General features: G+C 46.3%; 1 protein-coding gene across 1 annotated transcript in view; it reads left to right on the top strand.

The window, feature by feature from the left end:
• Window positions 1–17834, top strand: part of Acer2 (alkaline ceramidase 2) — a 39596-nt gene extending 21762 nt beyond the window's left edge. Inside the window, exons 4-6 of the mRNA XM_036178987.1 lie at window positions 1885–2022; window positions 12678–12815; window positions 17576–17834. Of these exons, the coding sequence (XP_036034880.1) occupies window positions 1885–2022; window positions 12678–12815; window positions 17576–17762 (463 nt within the window). The 3' untranslated portion in view covers window positions 17763–17834. The remainder of the gene's footprint in view (window positions 1–1884; window positions 2023–12677; window positions 12816–17575) is intronic.
• Window positions 17835–19069: the final 1235 nt, after the last annotated feature.

The raw sequence follows: 19069 nt of genomic DNA on the forward strand, positions 1-19069 counted from the left end.
CGCCAGCTTCCTTTCACATCTGTCTGTTCCCCTCTGGTTCAGGGTTACAAAGCCCGTTCATTCCAGTCAGAAGGTTGGCAGCTTGATCAATGATTTCCTGTGCCTTGATGATAAATGCCTTTCCTCTTTAGAAGATAAATTTGTGTTTTGAGGGGTCGATGCTCTTTGATTTCTTTATAATAGAACTTCATTCCAATCAGTTTCCTAACTGTGACCTGTTCCGGGGCTCTTGGCCAAAACAAATTCTGCTGATGACAAATGACAAGCCACAGGAACGTCACGTGCTCCTTAGTTTAAGTCATGGATAAGGCCTCGGAGAGTGGCTAGGCCAGGGCCTCTTTCCTCTATAGATCAGGAAACAGGGTCCCTGGAGAGAGGAAGAAGTGTGTCCAGGATCACGTCGCCACTTCTAGCTGGCTCCACTTCCCTGCAGGCTGAGTGTCTGTGATCTGTCATGTTAAAAACTTGTCAAGAGAGACCTCCGTTCACGCTAGACCTACAGGCTGCCAGGAAATAGTCATCCTATTTGATTTTTCCCCCCAAAACTTTCAGTTTTGTAGGCTGGGCACACACAGGAATCTTTTTTTCTTTTAAAGTAGTAATGTTTATGTTTATGCTTTCTTTCTTTCTTTTTTTTTTTTTTTGAGACAGGGTTTCCTTTGCACCTTTCCTGGAACTCACTTGGTAGACCAGGCTGGCCTCGAACTCACAGAGATCCGCCTGCCTCTGCCTCCTGAGTGCTGGGATTACAGGCGTGCGCCACCACCGCCTGGCCATGTTTATGCTTTCTTAATGATCTCTGATTGTCTCATAAAAGTCATGTGTGATGACCCAGTGGAACAGGGCTTGGCAAAGTTTTGGGGCTAAATGAGTTCTGTGAAGTTTTATCAGCACATAATGCATGTCCCTGAACTTGTCTTCATAAAGGCAGAGTTGAGTACCTGTGGCAAAGAGCTCAGGATTTGCAAAACCTAAAATGCTTCTAGCCCTTTACAATTTTTTTTTTTAATTTGAAACAGGGTCTTTTTAAAAAAAAATTATTTTATGTGCACTGGTGTGAAGGTATCAGATCCCTTGGAAATGGAGTTAGACAATTATGAGCTGCCATATGGGTGCTGCGAATTGAACTCAGGTCCCCTGAAAGGTCAGCCAGTGCTCTTAACTGCTGAGCCATTTCTCCAGCCCTGAGATGGGGTCTTAAAACATGTTACATAGCTGAGGCTGGTCTTGAACTCTTGATCGTCCTGTCTCCACCTTCCAAGTGCTGGGATTACAGTCTTGTGCCATTGGGTCTGGTTTATAGAAAAAGGCCTTGTCAAGTCCTGTAGAAGAATCTGAAAAAACACAGTTAAGAACGGGGAAATCACTGTCAGTGTCCCCCCGAGACGTAGGTTGACTGTGGTTTAACCATTTCATAGCTAAAAGTTTTCAAAATCTTTGTTTCTCAACGATCAGCTCCTGGAAGTAGAGTGGATGGCTTTTAGATCTGGTTCATCTCTGACCTAATAATACTTAGCATAGACTAGTGGTTCTCAATTTTTGGGTCACAACTCCTTGGGGGTCACAGTTCAGGATTAATAACAGCAGCAAAATTACAGTTATGAAGTGGCAACACAGTACTATGGTTTGGGGTCACCACAATACGAGGAAGTGTGTTAAAGGGTCTGAGCATTAAGAAGGTTGAGAACCACGTGTGTACAAGTTCTCAGCTTGCACACACAGTGCTGGCTGCACCTTGCCAATAGGGACACGCCATGGGAGAGCACTTGCCCAGAATACAAAAGGCCCTGGGTTCAGTCTTCAGCTTGGGGTTGGGGGAGCATGTTAAATAAACAAGCTGGATCTCCTCTGCTAATGGACTTGATTTTAACTCCACTGATTCAGGGGCAGGTTCAAGGCAGTGGTGTGTGTCCTGTCTGCAGTTACAACGTGCCTGGCGTTTGTCAAGCCTGCTATCAACAATATCTCTCTGATGACTCTAGGGGTCCCATGCACTGCCCTGCTCATTGCAGAACTGAAGAGGTGAGTGCCATTATTCCTGTCTTTTGTTGCCTGGGTAACCATTTTCTTCTGGGAAGTTGTAGATGAAGACCTCACATTCATATGCAGAAACATTTTTTAAAATATTTTTTTATCTTTGAAATATTTTTAAAATTTATGTATTTTATTTTGTACATATGTGTATATGTCTGAATGTATGTATCATGCCATGTGCATGCACCAGGAGCCCTCAGAGATCAGAAGAGCGCTCCAATCCCTGGAATTGGAGTCACATATGTTATGAGCTGCCTGACCTGTGTGCTGAGACCAGATCTGGGTTCTCTGGAAGAGCAGAGTGCTTTTAACTTCTAAGCCATCTCTCCAAATCTTTCAGAAACATTTTATGTGGACTGGAGATATGGATCAGTGGTTAAGAGCACTTACTGTTCTTCCAGAGGATCGTGATTTCGTTCCCAGCCTCTACATGGTGGCTCCCGAGCATCCACCATCCTCTTCTGACCTCTGTAAGCACTAGGCATGTACTAGGCATGCATACAGTGCACATACATTCAGGTGAAACATTCATACACACAAAAAGAATGAAAAAAATATTTTATTTTAGGTCTTGTGTGTGGGTCTTCTTGCCACCAAATACATATGATCACTGATCTATTTTTAAGATTTGATGAAAACATTGTTTTTGTTGTAGTTACCTTTAAAATGTGTTTTAAGCTATACTTCTCTTATTATGAACACTGAATGTCTTGATTTTTTTGAAACCAGCTCTTGCTATGTAGCCCAGGCTAGCCAGGCTGTGGACTAACTCATTTTGATCTTCCCACCACAGCTTCCTTAGTGCTGGGTTATAAGTGTAATCTATCATGCTCATGAGTGAGCTTTTAAAAGCTAAAAAAAAAAGAAAAAAGAAAAAAAAAGAAAAAGTGTCGATACTTTGTCTATATGTATGTCTGTGTACCACTTGCATGCCTGGTACTTGAGAAAACCAGAAGGTGTCAGATTCCATGGAACTGGAGTTAAAGATGGTTTTGGGTCACCTTGTGGGTGCTGGGAGTTGAACCCAGGTCCTCTACAGAGCAGCCAGTGCGCTTAATCCTTGAACCATCTCTCTAGCCACCAAAGTTTTTTTTTTTTTTTTTAATACTTTTCATTAAATTCATTCTTTGATAATTTCCTATCTCTATATAATATATTCTGGTTTCTCTCACCCCTGCTCTATCTATTTCCTTTCCATCCTTGTGGATACCTCTCACCCTTCCCTACGAATCCACTTCTCATATGTTGTCTCTTTCCAATGTTCTGTAACCCACTGAGTTTAACCAGGGCTCTGTATGAATATGGGTTTGAAACTGTCCAGTGGAGCCTGATGGCCTCACCTGTGAGTACACAACGGAAGCCAATGACTGCTTTCCCCCCAGGATTCACCAGTTGCCAGTAGTTCATCAGGCAGGGTGGGGTTCCATGGGCCCCTTTCTGATCAGTGATTGACTACTGATAGGCCCAGTCTTGTGTAGACCCCGTGGAGGCAGGAGTCACGGCTGCTCTGTGATCATGGTTGTAACGGCTGTGCCTGCTCTGAAGAGGGCATTTTTACAGCCCTTCATATCTTCCAGTTTTTATAGACTTCCCAACTCTTCCTCCATGTTCCCTGGGCCTTAGAAGAGGCGATACAGATGTCCTGTTTGGTGCTGAGTGCTCAACCCTCACTTAGTCTCAGCACTTGAACAGTCGGGGGTCTCCGCATTCACTGCTGTTCATCGCAATGAGGTGCTTCTTTGAGTAAGGCCGAGAGTAGCGTTTGGGAATATAAACACAAATACTTGGAAGAGGATTTGGGTCCATGCCAATTTAGTTTCCCCCTTAGGGGCTCAGACCCCCTCAGTCATGGGTTTGACTAGGTTTACAGTACCACAGTTCTGTCTTCATTGAAGTTTGGTCTTCCTCCCTCAGATAGTAGTACTGTGGGATGTGTTAGCTCAGCTGAGGAGACGATCCTTTCTTTCTGGTCGCTTTGCTTCCCAGAACTGCTCTGCTCATCAGCAAGAGCGTCTGGGGGCAGATGTGGCTCAAGAGGCATTTGAATGTGCTGCCTGGCAGCAAAGGGGACTGCCAGATTTCCTTTACTTGGCTTCTCTGTGATGCCTGCAAGGATAGGTTTTTTAGAAACCAATTGACTTAGTCCTAGAAGAACAGCTATTGTGGTATAAAAGCCTATAACTGAAAAAAACAGAGAAGTCCCTATTCCCCAATAAGCTTAATAAAAGACCCACACTTATTTACTTATTGTGTGTACATGTGTATGGGCACACCTGTGTCAAATCGCACGTGTAGAGGCCAGAGGACAATTTGTGGGGACTGGGTCTCTCCTTCCACCAAATGGGTTCTGGGGATCAAACCCAAGTTGTCAGATTTGGCATCAAGTACTCAGTGAGTTATCATGACAGCTCCCTACTTTTTTCTTTTCTATTTTGAGACAGGTTCTCACATGACCCAGGGTAGCCTTGGACTCACTAATAGTTAGGCTGTCCTAGAACTGCCCTTCCGGACTCACCTCCTGGTATTAGAATTGCAAGTGTGTGTCACTGCACCTGACTGTAATAAGCTTAATTATGGGCCTCTGGGTGTTTAAATAGCCAGAACCCCATTGTTTGGAGTTGAGGGTAGAGTCAGAAGGCTTGTGAGGAGGTCATGGCAGGGTAGGGGTGGGGAGGGTAGAGTCAGAAGGCTTGTGAGGAGGTCATGGCAGGGTAGGGGTGGGGAGGGTAGAGTCAGAAGGCTTGTGAGGAGGTCATGGCAGGGTAGGGGTGGGGAGGATAGAGTCAGAGGCTTGTGAGGAGGTCATGGCAGGGTAGGGGTGGGGCAGGAAAAGAAATGATAGCAAATGAAGGAAGGATTTCTTGGTCCATTACAGGAAAAATTGTAAAATTCAATGGAGGTGATGGCTGAACACCTCCCAGTATGCTACAGGACACTGACTTGTATGCTTTAAGTAGGCAGATTTTTACAGCACATGAATTGTATCCCAGTAAAGCTATTAACAAAACGGTAAGCTCCAGGAACATGGCAGGTGATCTTGTCTCTGGAACCATGGGTCTGACCAAACTGTACATTTCCCATGTGGGATGTTAAGCTTTTCTTGACTTCTCGGTAGCAGTCTGTTCTCAGTGATGATGAGGAGATGTAGAGAGGGAGCAAGTGTAGCCGATAATAAATACGTGGTGATCTCATCACCAGTAATACTGTGTAAGTCTGGAGCCGTGTTCTACCACAGACCCACACTGCTTCTCAGGGAGAGATCTTTTAATAAAGCCCAAGTTGATCCATGGCCCTTCCTGACCGTGTTCTCCCACTCTCCTGTGCCTTTAAGACTCAGCCATCACTGAAGTGTGTGTGTCTGAATTTTCTTTTTGCCACAGTGACCACAGGTTGCTCAGAGATATGGGAGCCTGTCCTGTGACCACGGTGACTGGCTAAGGCCTGTGTCTGCAGCTGAGGGACAGTGACTTGCTTTTTCTGTCATATGTGGCTCGACTTCTGTTGTCTCTATTGGCCTGCCTTCTGGGCCACAATTTCTCCATTTCCTCACATCTTCAGTGTGAACTTACTGAAGACCATGTTCAAAAGCTGGTTCCTATTAAGAAACTACTTTATTGGAGAAAAATTGGAAAATACAAACACAAAAGAAAACATCTTTTATTAAATAGAATATTTGGTAGTGCTTAGAACAAAGCTTTGCTCATTTCACTGAACAAAAATAACTAAACTGTGGTAGACTATTATTTTAAGGTGTGGTACTTTTATTTATTTGTTTAACTCTGTGGAGCTGTGTGACTGTGTCTGTCTAAAACACCTGATGGTCTAATAAAGAGCTGAATAGCCAATGGCAAGGCAGGAGAAAGGCTAGGCAGGGCTGGCAGGCAGAGAGAATATATTGAAGAAGAAATCTGGGAGGAAGGAGAGAGAGGAAGTATCCAGAGAAGGAGGAGCACTCTGGGGGCCAGCCCAGGCTCACAGTCAGCCATGGAGTAAGAGTAAGATTTACAGAAGTAAGAGAACGGGAAAAGCCCGGAGGCAAAAGGTAGACGGGACAACTTACAGTTAAGTAAAGCTTGCTAGAAATAAGCCAAGTTAAAACCAGGCGTTCATAATTAAGATAAGCCTCTGCGTGTGATTTATTTGGGAACTGGGTGGTGCTCCCCACCAAAAGAGCAAAAACCAACAACATTAAACTTGACTCATTGGGGCTGGGGAGATGGCTCAGAGGTTAAGACCACTGGCTGTTCTTCCAGAGGTCCTGAGTTCAATTCCCAATTCCCAGCAACCACATGGTGGCTCACAACCATCTGTGATGAGATCTGGCGCCCTCTTCTGGCATGCAGGCATGCACACAGGCAGGGCATTGTATACATAATAAATAAATAAGTCTTTAAAAAAAACAACAAAACTTGACTCATTGTCTCATGATGAGAACAATTTGTTTTGGTTTTTCCAGACAGGACTTCTCTGTAGCTTTGCACCTTTCCTGAAACTCCCTTTGTAGACCAGGCTGGCCTTGAACTCACAAAGATCTGCCTGCCTCTGCCTCCCAAGTGCTGGGATTAAAGGCGTGCACACCACCGCCTGGCTTGTTTTTATTTTTATTAACGTGGTTGTGCTGTCTTTCTAGGTTTTTTTTTTTTTTTTTTTTTTTTTTTGCCATCTTATATATTTGCTTAAAACATTAGTTCAATAGGATGCAGCTTTATAAAATTGGGTTACTTTTCAAGTTACTCTGAAATTTGGTTTGCTCACTTGGGGATATATTATAGACATCTTTTTCAGTAAATAAGTATAACTTTCCAGATCATTTTTAACACCTTCATAGAATTTGAACTTAGAGTGTGTAATTCCAGCACTTGGCGTAGAGGCAGCAGTCAGCCTTAGCAACATATTTAGGTCAAGGCCATCGTGGGCTACTTGAGACCCTGTCTCAAAGACACACAGGGAGGGTGATTGGGGAAGTGGGAGAGCAATGAGAATCTGAATTGTAGCTGTATTAAATTTAGTTAAATTTTGAACATTTCAAGTCTAGTTTTTCCACTATTATAAATACTTATGTAATATACATCATTGTATATTTTGATCTATAATAACAACTTTTTGTTTGTTTGTTTCAAGACAGGGTTTCTCTGTAGCTTTGGAGTCTGTCCTGGATCTCACTCTGTAAACCAGGCTGGCCTCGAACTCACAGAGATCCTCCTGCCTCTGCCTCCCGAGTGCTGGGATTACAGGCATGCGCCACCACCGCCCAGCGATTTTGTTTGTTTTTGTTTTTAAGAGATAGGGTTTCTCTGTGTAGCCCTGCTGTCCTGGAACTTGTTCTGTAGACCAGGCTAGCCCGAAACTCAGCTCACCTGTCTCTGCTTCTGGAGTGCTGGGATTAAAGGCGAGCGCCACCACCGCCCGGCGGCACAGTCTCCTATTTGCAGCTGTAGGCTGGGTACACTCCATCAGACTGTCTTGCAGCACCCAAGGCTGCTGGCTTGTCTGCAGCCCTTCCCACTGCTTCCTCATCGTTCCTCTCACCGCCCTCCACAAATCCGATTTTAAAATTCCCAAATGAAAATAAACAAGCCAGGTGGTGGTGTACACCTTTAATCCTAGCACTCTGGAGGCAGAAGCAGGCGGGTCTGAGTTCCAGACCAGCCAGGGCTACACAGAGAAACCTTGTCTCAAAAAACCAAACAACAAAATTCCCCAAATAATTTTAAAGGCACCACTGTTTCTAATGCCATTAGCCTTGAGATCTCGTGGCCATCATTGCCCTCCAAAATCTCTTGCCACTTCAAAGGACCCCTGTCTCCCATAGGAACTCTTTCTACAGTGTTGCCCCTGTTACCTCCTCACATTCCCCACTCTCTACCCTCACACCTCCCCAGTAGCCCATGGCATTTGTTTGCTGCTGCCTCCTCGGTTCCTCTAGGCTTCTTCCTTCAAGGGGGTATTTTTCACATTATTACTCTTTTTTTTTTTGAGCTGAGGACTGAACCCAGGGTCTTGCGCTTGCTAGGCAAGCGCTCTACCACTGAGCTAAATCCCTAACCTCACATTACTCCTTTGTACACAAACCTTCAGTGGCTCCTTACTGTCCTGCTCTCTCTGACCTTGCTTCCTTCTGTGCGCCTGGTGTCAGTCTGTACAGGCTCCTCATTTTTTTTCCCTCTTCAGCTCATGCTTTCTCATACTCATTCTCCCAGTCGACGGCCCTTCCCCACCGCAGCTTTGCAGGGACCCAGCCTTCCTACGACTGCTTCGTGGACACCAGCTCCTTCTCGAGGGCTTTGCTAACTAACCCCTTCCTCTTCCTCAGCGAGCTCCGTGTCTTCCTTCCTAAACTCTGTGCCTTTACATTGGGTTTAGTGTGTGCTCCCACGAATGTGGATAATTTTCTTCTTCCTTTCCAGTATAGCACTCAAAGGCAGAAATTATACCTACCTGTGAATTTTCCAAGGTGCCTATTAGCTCTGAAAATTCTAAAGTCTCTGTTCCCCGGTTGTTTGCTAGGTAGCTCTGTTTTCATTCTAGAGTCACGTGATTGCTAGGAGAAATTTGGGTTCAGGTGCTAGACAACCCCAGGTTTGTGGCTTGGCTTTTGCCTTCCAGTAGCTCAGAAATTCAGGGCATTTTCTTCACTTCCTTGGGTCTTCCATAATAAGGTTTAGGTCTATTTAAAAAAATAAATAAATAGGGGGCTGGAGAGCTGGTTAAGAGCACTGGCTGCTCTTCCAGAGGACCAGTCCCCACATGGCAGTTCACAACTGTCTGCAACTCTAGTTCCAGAGGATTTGGCAAAACATCAATGCACATAAAAATTAATAAATCTTCAATGAATAAGTGGTGGATTTTCAAGAAATACTAGTTGTGGCTGCATATAGTAATGCTCGCCTCTAATCCTACCACTTGGAGGTAGCCTGGGGTAGAGGCAGGCGGATCTCTGTGCGATTGAGGCCAGCCTGATCTACATAGTAAGTTCTAGGCCCACCACTTACATAGGGAGACTGTCTCAAAACAAAAATAAACACAAAAGGAATACTAGTTGTATTGTTTAGTTTTCTGTTGCTCTGATAAAACATCATTACCACAGCAGCTTCTAGAAGAATGAGTTTATTTGGACTTGCAATTCTAGGAGGATGAAGAGTCCGTCATGGTAGGGAAGCATGCCAACAGGAGCCAGGAAGCAGAGAGGCCACCACATCTTTTACAGCAAATGTGGAGCAGGGAGAGGAAACTGAAAGCAGGGAGCGGCTATATTATACACTCACAGCTCACCCGGGCAGTGGATTTTCTCTAGCAAGGCCCCACCTTCTCATCCTCCCCAACAGCACCACCAACTGGGGACTAAGGGTTCCCATGCCTGAACCTATGGGGACATTGCTCATTCAAACCAGCACACTAGCTACCTTCTTTTTCCTGTCCTTAAGTTTCAACAAGTACCCCAATCAATGTAAAGAGAGACAAATACCTCCTTCCGTTTTAGCTTCTCTTGTATGGACTCTTCCTTTCCTATTAAGGGATTCTGTGTTCTTGGTGGAGATGCCTACTGAACTACCTTTTCTCATTATTTGTAGCCTGAGGATCTGGCGCCCCTAGGCTTGGGGCCTGCTTGCATCTTCTGTGAAGGCTCACAAAGGTTTCCTAGTAGTGAGATCTGAGCTTGCTTTACCCAGCAGGGCTGCATTAGAGGATTGCTTGACCACATGTGTAGTTACCAGGTGATTGGAAAGGGTCTGCAGCTGTGCTAGGGGGCGGTCTTTTGCTCCACTCTTTGGCATTCCTATAAAAGGCCCTTTAGAAGAGACAGAAGGGGCCGGTGGATAATGACCTAGGCCCTCCTGAGGCTGTCCTGTGTTTCTGTTTCTCTCCCCTCTATCCTATCTAATATCTCTTAAGCCTCACTCCTCAAGAGTACCCTGTCGTAAAACATGGGAGCTGGGCTCCCAGCGGGGCTGCCACAATCTTCACTTATCCAATCCTGGATACTATCAGATAGTAAAGATTTGTGGAAGACACGTAACTAAATTGCTGGCGAAGTCATCTAAAATAAATTATGTTTGGAGCATTCAGTCCAGTGGTGCTGACTTCTATTCAGCCTGAAGTGAATAGAATGTTCTAGATTTAGCTGGTTTTTTTGTCCGTGTTTGTTTTTGTTTTGAGACAATGTCTTTCTGTGTAGCCCTGGCTGTCCTGGAACTCACTGTGTAGACCAGGGTTGCTTTGAACTCAGAGATCTGCCTGCCTTGGCCTCCTGGGATTAAAGGGCATGCACCACCACACTGGGTTTACACTGCCTTTCTTTATCTTTAGTTGTTGTTGTTGTTGTTGTTGTTGTTGTTGTTGTTGTTGTTTATCTACTTAGCTGCTTACCTGACTTCTGTAATCGAAGGAGTCACAGGTATGGAGAGTTCAAGTTGACAAAGCTGGGTTCCTTACCTGCCTTTCTCATCCCTAGTCTTCTCTGTAGTGTGTCCAGTTGTGCTAAAAAGGAGTACTGTGTCCAGATGTGCAAGTCAGAAGCTATCTTCCCCTGAACATCTCCTCTAGTCCTGGCCATTGTTCTACTCCTTAGCAAGGCAATACTGATAAAATGCAGAGTCTTTCACACACATCTCTGCTGCCCCTGTAAGTTGAGCACCCCCCCCCCCCCCACACACACACCAAGCTTCCTCTTCCCTCTGTTCTCTTTAACTTCTATGTCTTCATTTGAGCCCAGGTCCCCCTAGCTGTGGCTAACTGCTGCTGGCCCTTTAGTTTGGGGCTTGGCTGCTTATGTGTCCTTGGATGGCCCTCCTGTAGGATTAGAAAGAAACTTGTGTGACTGTTTTGTTTAACTTCTGCTTGGCGCAGAGGGACAGAGGGACACTGCATGGGCATGGCTCAGGTCTCTTTGTTTCCTGCTGTGACTCAGTTACCACCCAAGTCTCCGAGAGGAAAAGGAAAGGAAAGTTCCCCTGCATTGATAAGATTCCCAGAAAAAAGGTACTCTTTGCACTTCCTTCCAGCATCTTCCCTGTTCTCTCGTGACATGTCATGTCCACGCCAGTGTGTCTCACTGTGCCTTGCTTTGCCTAGGGGACCAAGAGGAGAGACTGCCTTTTATCGCTTTGCTTCTCTCCGGCCTTCCTTCCTGAAGCACGTCTGGCTTGTAGCGGTTCGGTGCCCCTTCTGAACCTTCTTTCACCAGGAGAAAACGAAAGCTTATTCTGATTCAGGGTCATGACCTGACATCACTGAACTTTAAATCACGTTGCTAGGAGATTCTCCTGTTGAAAATACGTTAAAACGCTTTTCCTGGGGGCTGGAGAGATGGCTCCTCGGTTTAGAGCACGTGCAAGCTTTGCACAACTATGGCACCAACATACCTTGCAGGCAGGCAAGCCACGCTTGTAGACCGAAGGGTTTGTAACTGCTTGGTGTTTACCCCTCTCCTTTGGTAGCAAGCTGACTACCATGAATGCTCGCTCGTCCATAGGGGTGAAGGCTCTAGGTAGGCACCAGCTTGAAGTTTCCGTGTTCATTGAGTGGAGTATGTGTTGTCTTCAGCTGCAGGCTGTGGAGAGCCAAGGCAACTTATAGAAGGAAGGGTTCTTGGGACTTACAGTTCAGAGGCACAAGAGTCCATCACTATCATGGCGGGAAGCATGGGGGCTGAGAGCTCAGTCTTTAAATTCTCAAAGCCCTCCTCCAGTGACACACTTCCTCCATCAAGGCCACACCTAAACTTCCCAAACAGCGCCACCAACTGGGGGCCAAGTATTCATCCGAGGAGAAGGTCTCATTCTGACCACACATGAGTGATGTCCAGCAGATACACCTGAAGACAGATGAACCACATGGCTATGTGAGGGAAGAGTGCCCCAGGCAGAGGCAAAGCCAGTGGGAAGGCTGTAGGGCCCATTCCTGCTAAGGCCTGAAGTGTTTGAGGGACAGCATAGTTTGAGCAAAGGGGGTGAGTGAGGACCAAAGCTTAGAAATCAGGAAGGAAGGAAGGAAGGAAGGAAGGAAGGAAGGAAGGAAGGAAGGAAGGAAGGAAGGAAGGAAGGGATGGAGGAAGAAAAGGAGGGAAGGGAGGGAGGGAGGAAGGGAAGGGGAGCCCACACATGGGGCCCTGTGGCCACTGTGAATGCTGTGGCTCTCTCTCTCATTGAAGCCCTGGAGCAGAACATTGCCAGTTGACTACAAGGGCATGGGTGAGTGTAGGTTAGAGAGGAGGTGATAGGGGCCTGGACCCACATGGCCAGAGGGCAGATTTGGGGTGGATTCTGAAGGAAGAGCTAAGAAACCGGATATGGGATCTGTGAGCGGGAGGAAAGACTAGTTGAACTCTGTTTTTGTGTCTGTACCCTTTCAAGATGGTAGGTAGTTCTATGTATCTGGAGTTAGGGTACCCTTTCTTGAAAGGGTACCCTTTCAAGATGGTAGGTAGTTCTATGTATCTGGAGTTAGGGGCCAGGACTGTGTGGGAAATAAGGTTATGTGAGTCACGTGTGTATATGTGGATATTTACATCTGTGTGGTTGTGTTCGGCGGGGCACCCATCCCAAGGGCTGGGGCGGACGGATGAGAAGTTTTGGAGATACAGGAGAGGTAGTCAGCGAGCCCTATGGAAATGAGAGCTGACACTCTCTCCCTCTGCCTTGCAGGTGTGACAATGTCCGTGTGTTTAAGCTGGGGCTCTTCTCTGGCCTCTGGTGGACCCTGGCCCTCTTCTGCTGGATCAGCGACCGAGCCTTCTGTGAGCTGCTCTCCTCCGTTCACTTTCCGTACCTGCACTGTGTGTGGTAAGCTCCTGCCCTGGGGTGGTGGCATTGACACTGGTGGCCGCACCGCTGCCTGGCTGGGTGCTCCCTGCCAGGTGCACAGGTAGGTTCTGGGGAGGGCCACAGAGCCAAGCATTCTTCTTTCTCTCTCCTGTCAGACGTTATAGAAATAATGGACAGACAGTAAGGTAGCGTGTGAAAATGGCTCCTGGGAGCTGGTTTAGCCAGAACGAGCCCCCCACCCCACCCCCCTCAGACCTAATTGTTATGCTGCACAGCGGGTTGGCAGCCTCTCCTGCGGCTCCTTAATTAGTACCAGGGAGCCTGAAAAGTGAGTCTGCAACCTGAGCTCCAAGGTCTGGATGGATGGTGGGGGAGGGGGAGCTGGGGACCTATGTGCTGTGAGGACAGCATGGTCCTCAATAGCAACCACGCCTTCAGGGCCCATGTGACCAATGAAAGCTTGGACCTCGCAGGTCATCTAGGGACAGTCTTACCTTTTTTTTTTTAAACAGCTACAGACAAAGCCTAGGGGACTAAACGTCTATTGTTGAACATCACTCATACTGTTCGATGATAAGGAAATAGAGCATCTGTATTTTGGGAAGCCTGGGAATGACTCTAAAGCCATTCAAAGAAAAGGAAATGGAGGTTACCAAACCACATACAGACCCACACTCAGGAAGGGGAGGAGGCAGTGGAGGAGTCGGGAGGTGTAGCAGTAGAGTGCCTGTCTGGCATGCACAAGTCCCTGGGTTCAAACTCCAGCCAACAAGGAGGAAATGGGGATGCGGAGTGGCTCTCTTCCTGGGCACTACGTCAGCTCCAAACCCAGGACGAGACAGTGTCTCTGTCTGTCCTCATGACTGCTGAATACAAAAGGCGGCAGGGAGTCATGTTTGTCTAACGTCCTGGTAGATGAGGAGCATCCAGGGGAACTTCTCTAGCGCTATAACTCCACATCCAGAGCCATCTTCAGAGTGTGATCTGGGAATGGTGGCTCACACCTGCCCTCCCAGCACCTGCAAGGCTGAGACAGGAAGTTAGCCACAAGATCCAGGTTAGTATGGGCTACATAGTGAAGGCCTTTGGACACACACACACACACACACACACACACACACACACACACACAGAGAGAGAGAGAGAGAGAGAGAGAGAGAGAGAGAGAGAGAGATATGTTTTATTACTTTCTATTTAATGCTTCATTACATGATGCTTTATAATTTACCAATCTATTAACAACTATCACAGGTTGTGTGTATAAATGGAGTGTGTGTGTGTTGCATACATAGGATGTGTTTGCACAAACATGTTCGTGCATGTGAAAGCCACAGCAGAGAGTCAGTTACTTTGCTCTATTGCTCTGTTTTCTTGCCTTGAGACAGGGTCACTGAATCAGAAACTTGCCTTTTCAGCTAGGCTGACTAGCTAGCAAGCTTTTAGGACCTGTCTGTCTTGCTGTCTTTCAATGCTGGGATTGCAAGCACACACAGCCATACTCGGCTTTCTATGTGGATGGTGGGGATTTGAACTCAGGTCTCATGATTGCAGAATGAGAGGGTTTTTTTTTTTTTTTTTCACTAAACCATCTCCCAAGCTCCATATTATGCCATTTCTAATTTTTCACTTTTGTAAATAATCTGTAAAACATCTATAATTGATTCTAATCTTATATGTTAAATTTTAATACAAATTAGAAGATGGCAACATGCTTTTCTTTTTTTCTTGAAAATAAGGTCTTGGACTGGGGGTGTGATTTAGTTGGTACAGTGCTTGCCTAGCATAGACAAAGCCCTGGATTTGATCCCTAGCACTACATAGTGGTACAGGGTCATAATTTTAATAGTTGAGGAGGATCACAAGCAAGTGAGCAGCTTGGGTTACAGAATGAGACCTTATTTTATCTATCTCATTATGCTTATTATCCTTTTTTGTGTGTGTGAGTAGGTTTTTTTTTTTTTTTTCCGGGAGGGGGCAGGAGTAGGAGGAGGTTGGGTTTTGGTTTCTCATGACAGGGTTTCTCAGTGTAGCTCTGGCTGGCCTTGAATTCACAGAGATCTACCTGCCTTTGATTCCTGAGTGCTGGGATTAAAGGTGTGCGCCACCACTGCCTGGCTTTTGTTTTGCTTTAAAACACAGGATCACTATGTACTAGCAGTTGGCCTGGAACTCTGTGCACACCAGGTTGGCTCAAATCCACAGAGAATTGCCTGCCTTTGCTTCCTGAGTGCTGAGATTAAAGGCGTGTACTACCATGCCCAGCTGTTTATTCCTCTTCGGGACAGTCTTGTGTATTCCAGGTTGGCCTCAATTTCACTATGCAGCCCCAGTGCTGGCATTCAGGCTAGAGCTACCATGTCAGACTTTGTTCTGTCTCTGTTGGCAGTGCTGGGGTCATGGATGCTAGGCAAGTCTTCTACTTCTGCCCTGAGCAGTTACACCCCAGTCCTGAGATCACTTTACTGAGGTCTCTCAGGATGCCTTAGCCCACATGCTCACACATGCAGTAGGTTATTAACTCTTTTAAATCTTTGCTAACCTGATAGGAAAAAATTATTTTGGTTTTATTTTTCATGTCTTTAAAGACAGTGTTACTGGATTCTTTTAAAATGTAATCTGGATGGTAGCATTAGATTGTAATCTAATTGTAAGCTTTCCAATTTGCCGTGTTTCCCCTCTTGAATATACCTTCTAATGTTTTTGTCTTTGGTCATTACTGCCTACAATGGCTGTGTGCTGTTTGTTATGCAAATTGTAATTAATTACTCATTACTTAATAATTGTTGTTTTGAGACAGGGTCTCACTCTGTAGCCCTGGCTAGCCTGGAACTTGCTTGTAGACCAGACTGACTTCAAACTCCCAGAGATCTGGCAGCCTCTGCCTCCCAAGTCCTGGGAATAAAGGCGTGTAGCACTGTACCCAGCGTAATGAACAATACACGGCACTGCCATGTATGCTGACTCCAGCTTCCGGTTATTGTTGGGGACTGGGTCTTATTTCTACTACCTTCCCACTCTTTATCCAGCCCCGTTTTAAAGCACAGCTCACACAACACTTATAATGATTAACACATTTTTGGTATTAGTCTTAGCTCTTTATCATATCTGGCAAATATTTCTCTGTTTCTTTTCTCTCTCTCTCTCTTTTTTTTTAAAGCACATTAATAGTTTTGTGCTGTATTTATTTTGAATCATGTTGTCACACATGTCTGACTTTTCTTTATGGTTTCTTTGTGTCATTCTAAAGAAAGACTCTTCCATCAAAGTTATGAAAATATAGGTCTTTTGGAATATATATTAAAATCATAGGGCCTGGAGGGATGGCTCAGCAGTTATGAGCACTTGCTGCCTTTACAGAGGACCTGGGTTCAGTTCTAGCACTCAGGTTGAACAGCTCACAACTACCTGTAACTCCAGTTTCAGGGGATCCTATACCCTTGTGGCTTCTGCAGGTACCCGTACAGGTGTCCATACACTCACACAGGATACACACACACACACACACACACACACACACACACACACTCACATAGGAAACACACACACACACACACACACACACACACACAGGACACACACACACACACAAATGAAAACAAACCATTTTTAAATTATTTCAAGCAATTAAAAAATTTAAGCAATTAAAAATATTTCCCATTTGTTTGTGAATTTGTGCTTGTATGTATACGTATGTGCACATGTGCATGCCATAGGACATGTGTAGAGGTCAGAGGGCAACTTTTGGGAGCCAGCCAGCTCTTTCCTTATGCCATGTGGTTTCTGGGGCTGGAACTCAGGCCCTCAGACTTGATGGCCATCACTTCATGTACTGAGACATCTCACGGGCCCGTATTTTAAACCTTTAATTCATTTGGAACTGGGTTTCAATATAGAGTATAAAGAAGAATCTGTCTGCCTTTAAAAGATTTTTTCTTTTTTTTTCTTTTCTTTTTTTTTTTTTTTTTGGTTTTTCGAGACATGGTCTCTCTGTGTAGCTTTGCTCCTTTCCTGGATCTCACTCTGTAGACTAGGCTGGCCTCGAACTCACAGAGATCCTCCTGGCTCGGCCTCTCAAGTGCTGGGATTAAAGGCGTGCGCCACCACCGCCCGGCAAAAGATTTATTTCTTGATAAAGATCAAAATTGAAGCTTTGAAGCTTTGACAGACAAAGATTTTTTTTTCCCCCGAGGCAGGGTTTCCCTGTGTAGCTTTGCACCTTTTCCTGGAACTCACTTGGTAGCCCAGGTTGGCCTTGAACTCACAGAGATCTGCCTGGCTCTGCCTCTCGAATGCTGGAATTAAAGGTGCACACTATTACTGTGTAGCCTTGACCTTGGGGAGTCCTCTTGAGTTGGCTTCCTAGAGTGCTAGGGTTATAGGTCTGAGCTACAGTGCCATTTCAAGTGGGCATGTTTAAAAAAAAAATATATATATATATATTTTAATTTATTTTATTATGTATACATTGTTCTGCCTACATGTATGCCTGCGGGTCAGAAGAGGGCACCAGGTCTCATTACAGATGGCTGTGAGCCACCATGTGGTTGCTGGGAATTGAACTCAGGACCTCTGGAAGAACAACCAGTGTTCTTAACCTCTGAGCCATCTCTCCAGCCCAAGTGGGCATGTTTTGAAGTCTAGGATGGTCTCAGGTGTTGAAGATTTACCATAGCCCTCCTGGCATTGCTGGCTCTCACATCCTTTCCCCGGGACATCAGGGAAGGTGGGTGGCCCCCGGGGGAGGCTGGTGTCAGGCTCACCGCTGCCCTCTCTTGCAGGCACATCCTCATCTGTCTTGCTGCATACCTGGGCTGCGTGTGTTTCGCCTACTTTGATGCTGCCTCAGAGATACCCGAGCAAGGTCCAGTTATTAGATTCTGGCCCAGCGAGAAATGGGCCTTTATTGGTGTCCCCTATGTGTCCCTCCTGTGTGCCCACAAGAAGTCGTCGGTCAAGATCACATGAGGACAAGGCAGTGGCTGGCTTCTCTACTTATTTCTCTTCCTGCACTGGGCTTCATTTGCTAGCAAAGATAGCCACGGGGGGGGGGGGGGGGGGGGGGGGGGGTTGAAGAATTGGTGTGGGTGTGTCTGTTTAAAATTCTGTTCCTTTGGGCTCTACCTGGACCACTGTGCCTGGGGAGGAGGTCCAACCTTTTCCCAGGATGGGGGATGGAAAGCTCAGGGATACTAAGTGTGTGCTGCTCAGCATTCCATCCAGGCACATGGGCTTGCTGGGTTATGTCCCTGATGGCAGTGGCAGAGTAGTTCTTTGGGAGAGCCAGGGTAGCTTCTTGCTGGAGAAGGTGGCTTACTGTAGATCCTACCATCTCCAGGCTCTCTGATTACGCAGGAGTCAGCCCCTCTGAGACACAAGACCTTCTGACTTTGTGATGGAAAGCACCGGAGCTTTTCAGTTACAGGAGAGACATTGTCCTTCAACACAACTGAGTGGACAGAACACACATGGGGGCTTGTGGCTAAGGGGGTAGGCTTGTCACCTGCACCTCTCATCTTTCCCAGGTTTTCCACAAGCTCGTGGATCCTTCAACCACTACCTCTGCTAAGAGATGGAGACTTGGCATCAGAGGGCAAAGTTAGTAACACCCTCTAAGCCAAAACCTGCACTCCACTTTAAGCAAATATCAAATATTGACACTGTTCCTGCTTTTCCTGAAGCTCAGTAGCCTCAAACCCACAGACAACTGCTCTGATGTGAAGACTCCACACACACAGCCCCCCTCTGCTTGCCACCACTTGACCTCTTGTGAGAGCACCGATAGCTCATTTCAGTCACGGAGGCAGTCTGGGTTTGACTGTGGAGTGTGTGTGAAGCCTTGGGAAAAGCTTCTCATTGGAAACTTTGAGGATGCTGTTACCTCTAAGACTCCAACCCCATTCCTCTGCTCTTCCTAGGGAATGTGGGCTCCTGGAGAATGTGGGACTCCTAGGGGGATGTGGGACTCCTGGGGGGATGTGGGACTCCTGCTTTTGATTTCACACTACCTGGTGCTAACTGGTTTCTCAGAGCACTGGACTGTTGGTTCTTCTGTCGCTACACTGGTCACAGGTGGGCGGGGCCTTCTGGGTATGTGGTGGGATGGGGGAATCTCAGGGACGTTTGTAACTCAGGCACCTCTAGCTTTCTGACATTCCATTGTGGGGAGTGGGGCAGTGCTCAGGGGGTGGGAGTCACAAGGCTGTTCTGAGTGGTGGAGCATTGTCCCGGGTCAGAAGGAGCTAGCGGGTTCTGGCACTTCAGGGACTCTTACA

The sequence above is a fragment of the Onychomys torridus genome, chromosome 2 (assembly GCF_903995425.1).
Source record: "Onychomys torridus chromosome 2, mOncTor1.1, whole genome shotgun sequence".
Classification (NCBI taxonomy): Eukaryota; Metazoa; Chordata; class Mammalia; order Rodentia; family Cricetidae; genus Onychomys; species Onychomys torridus.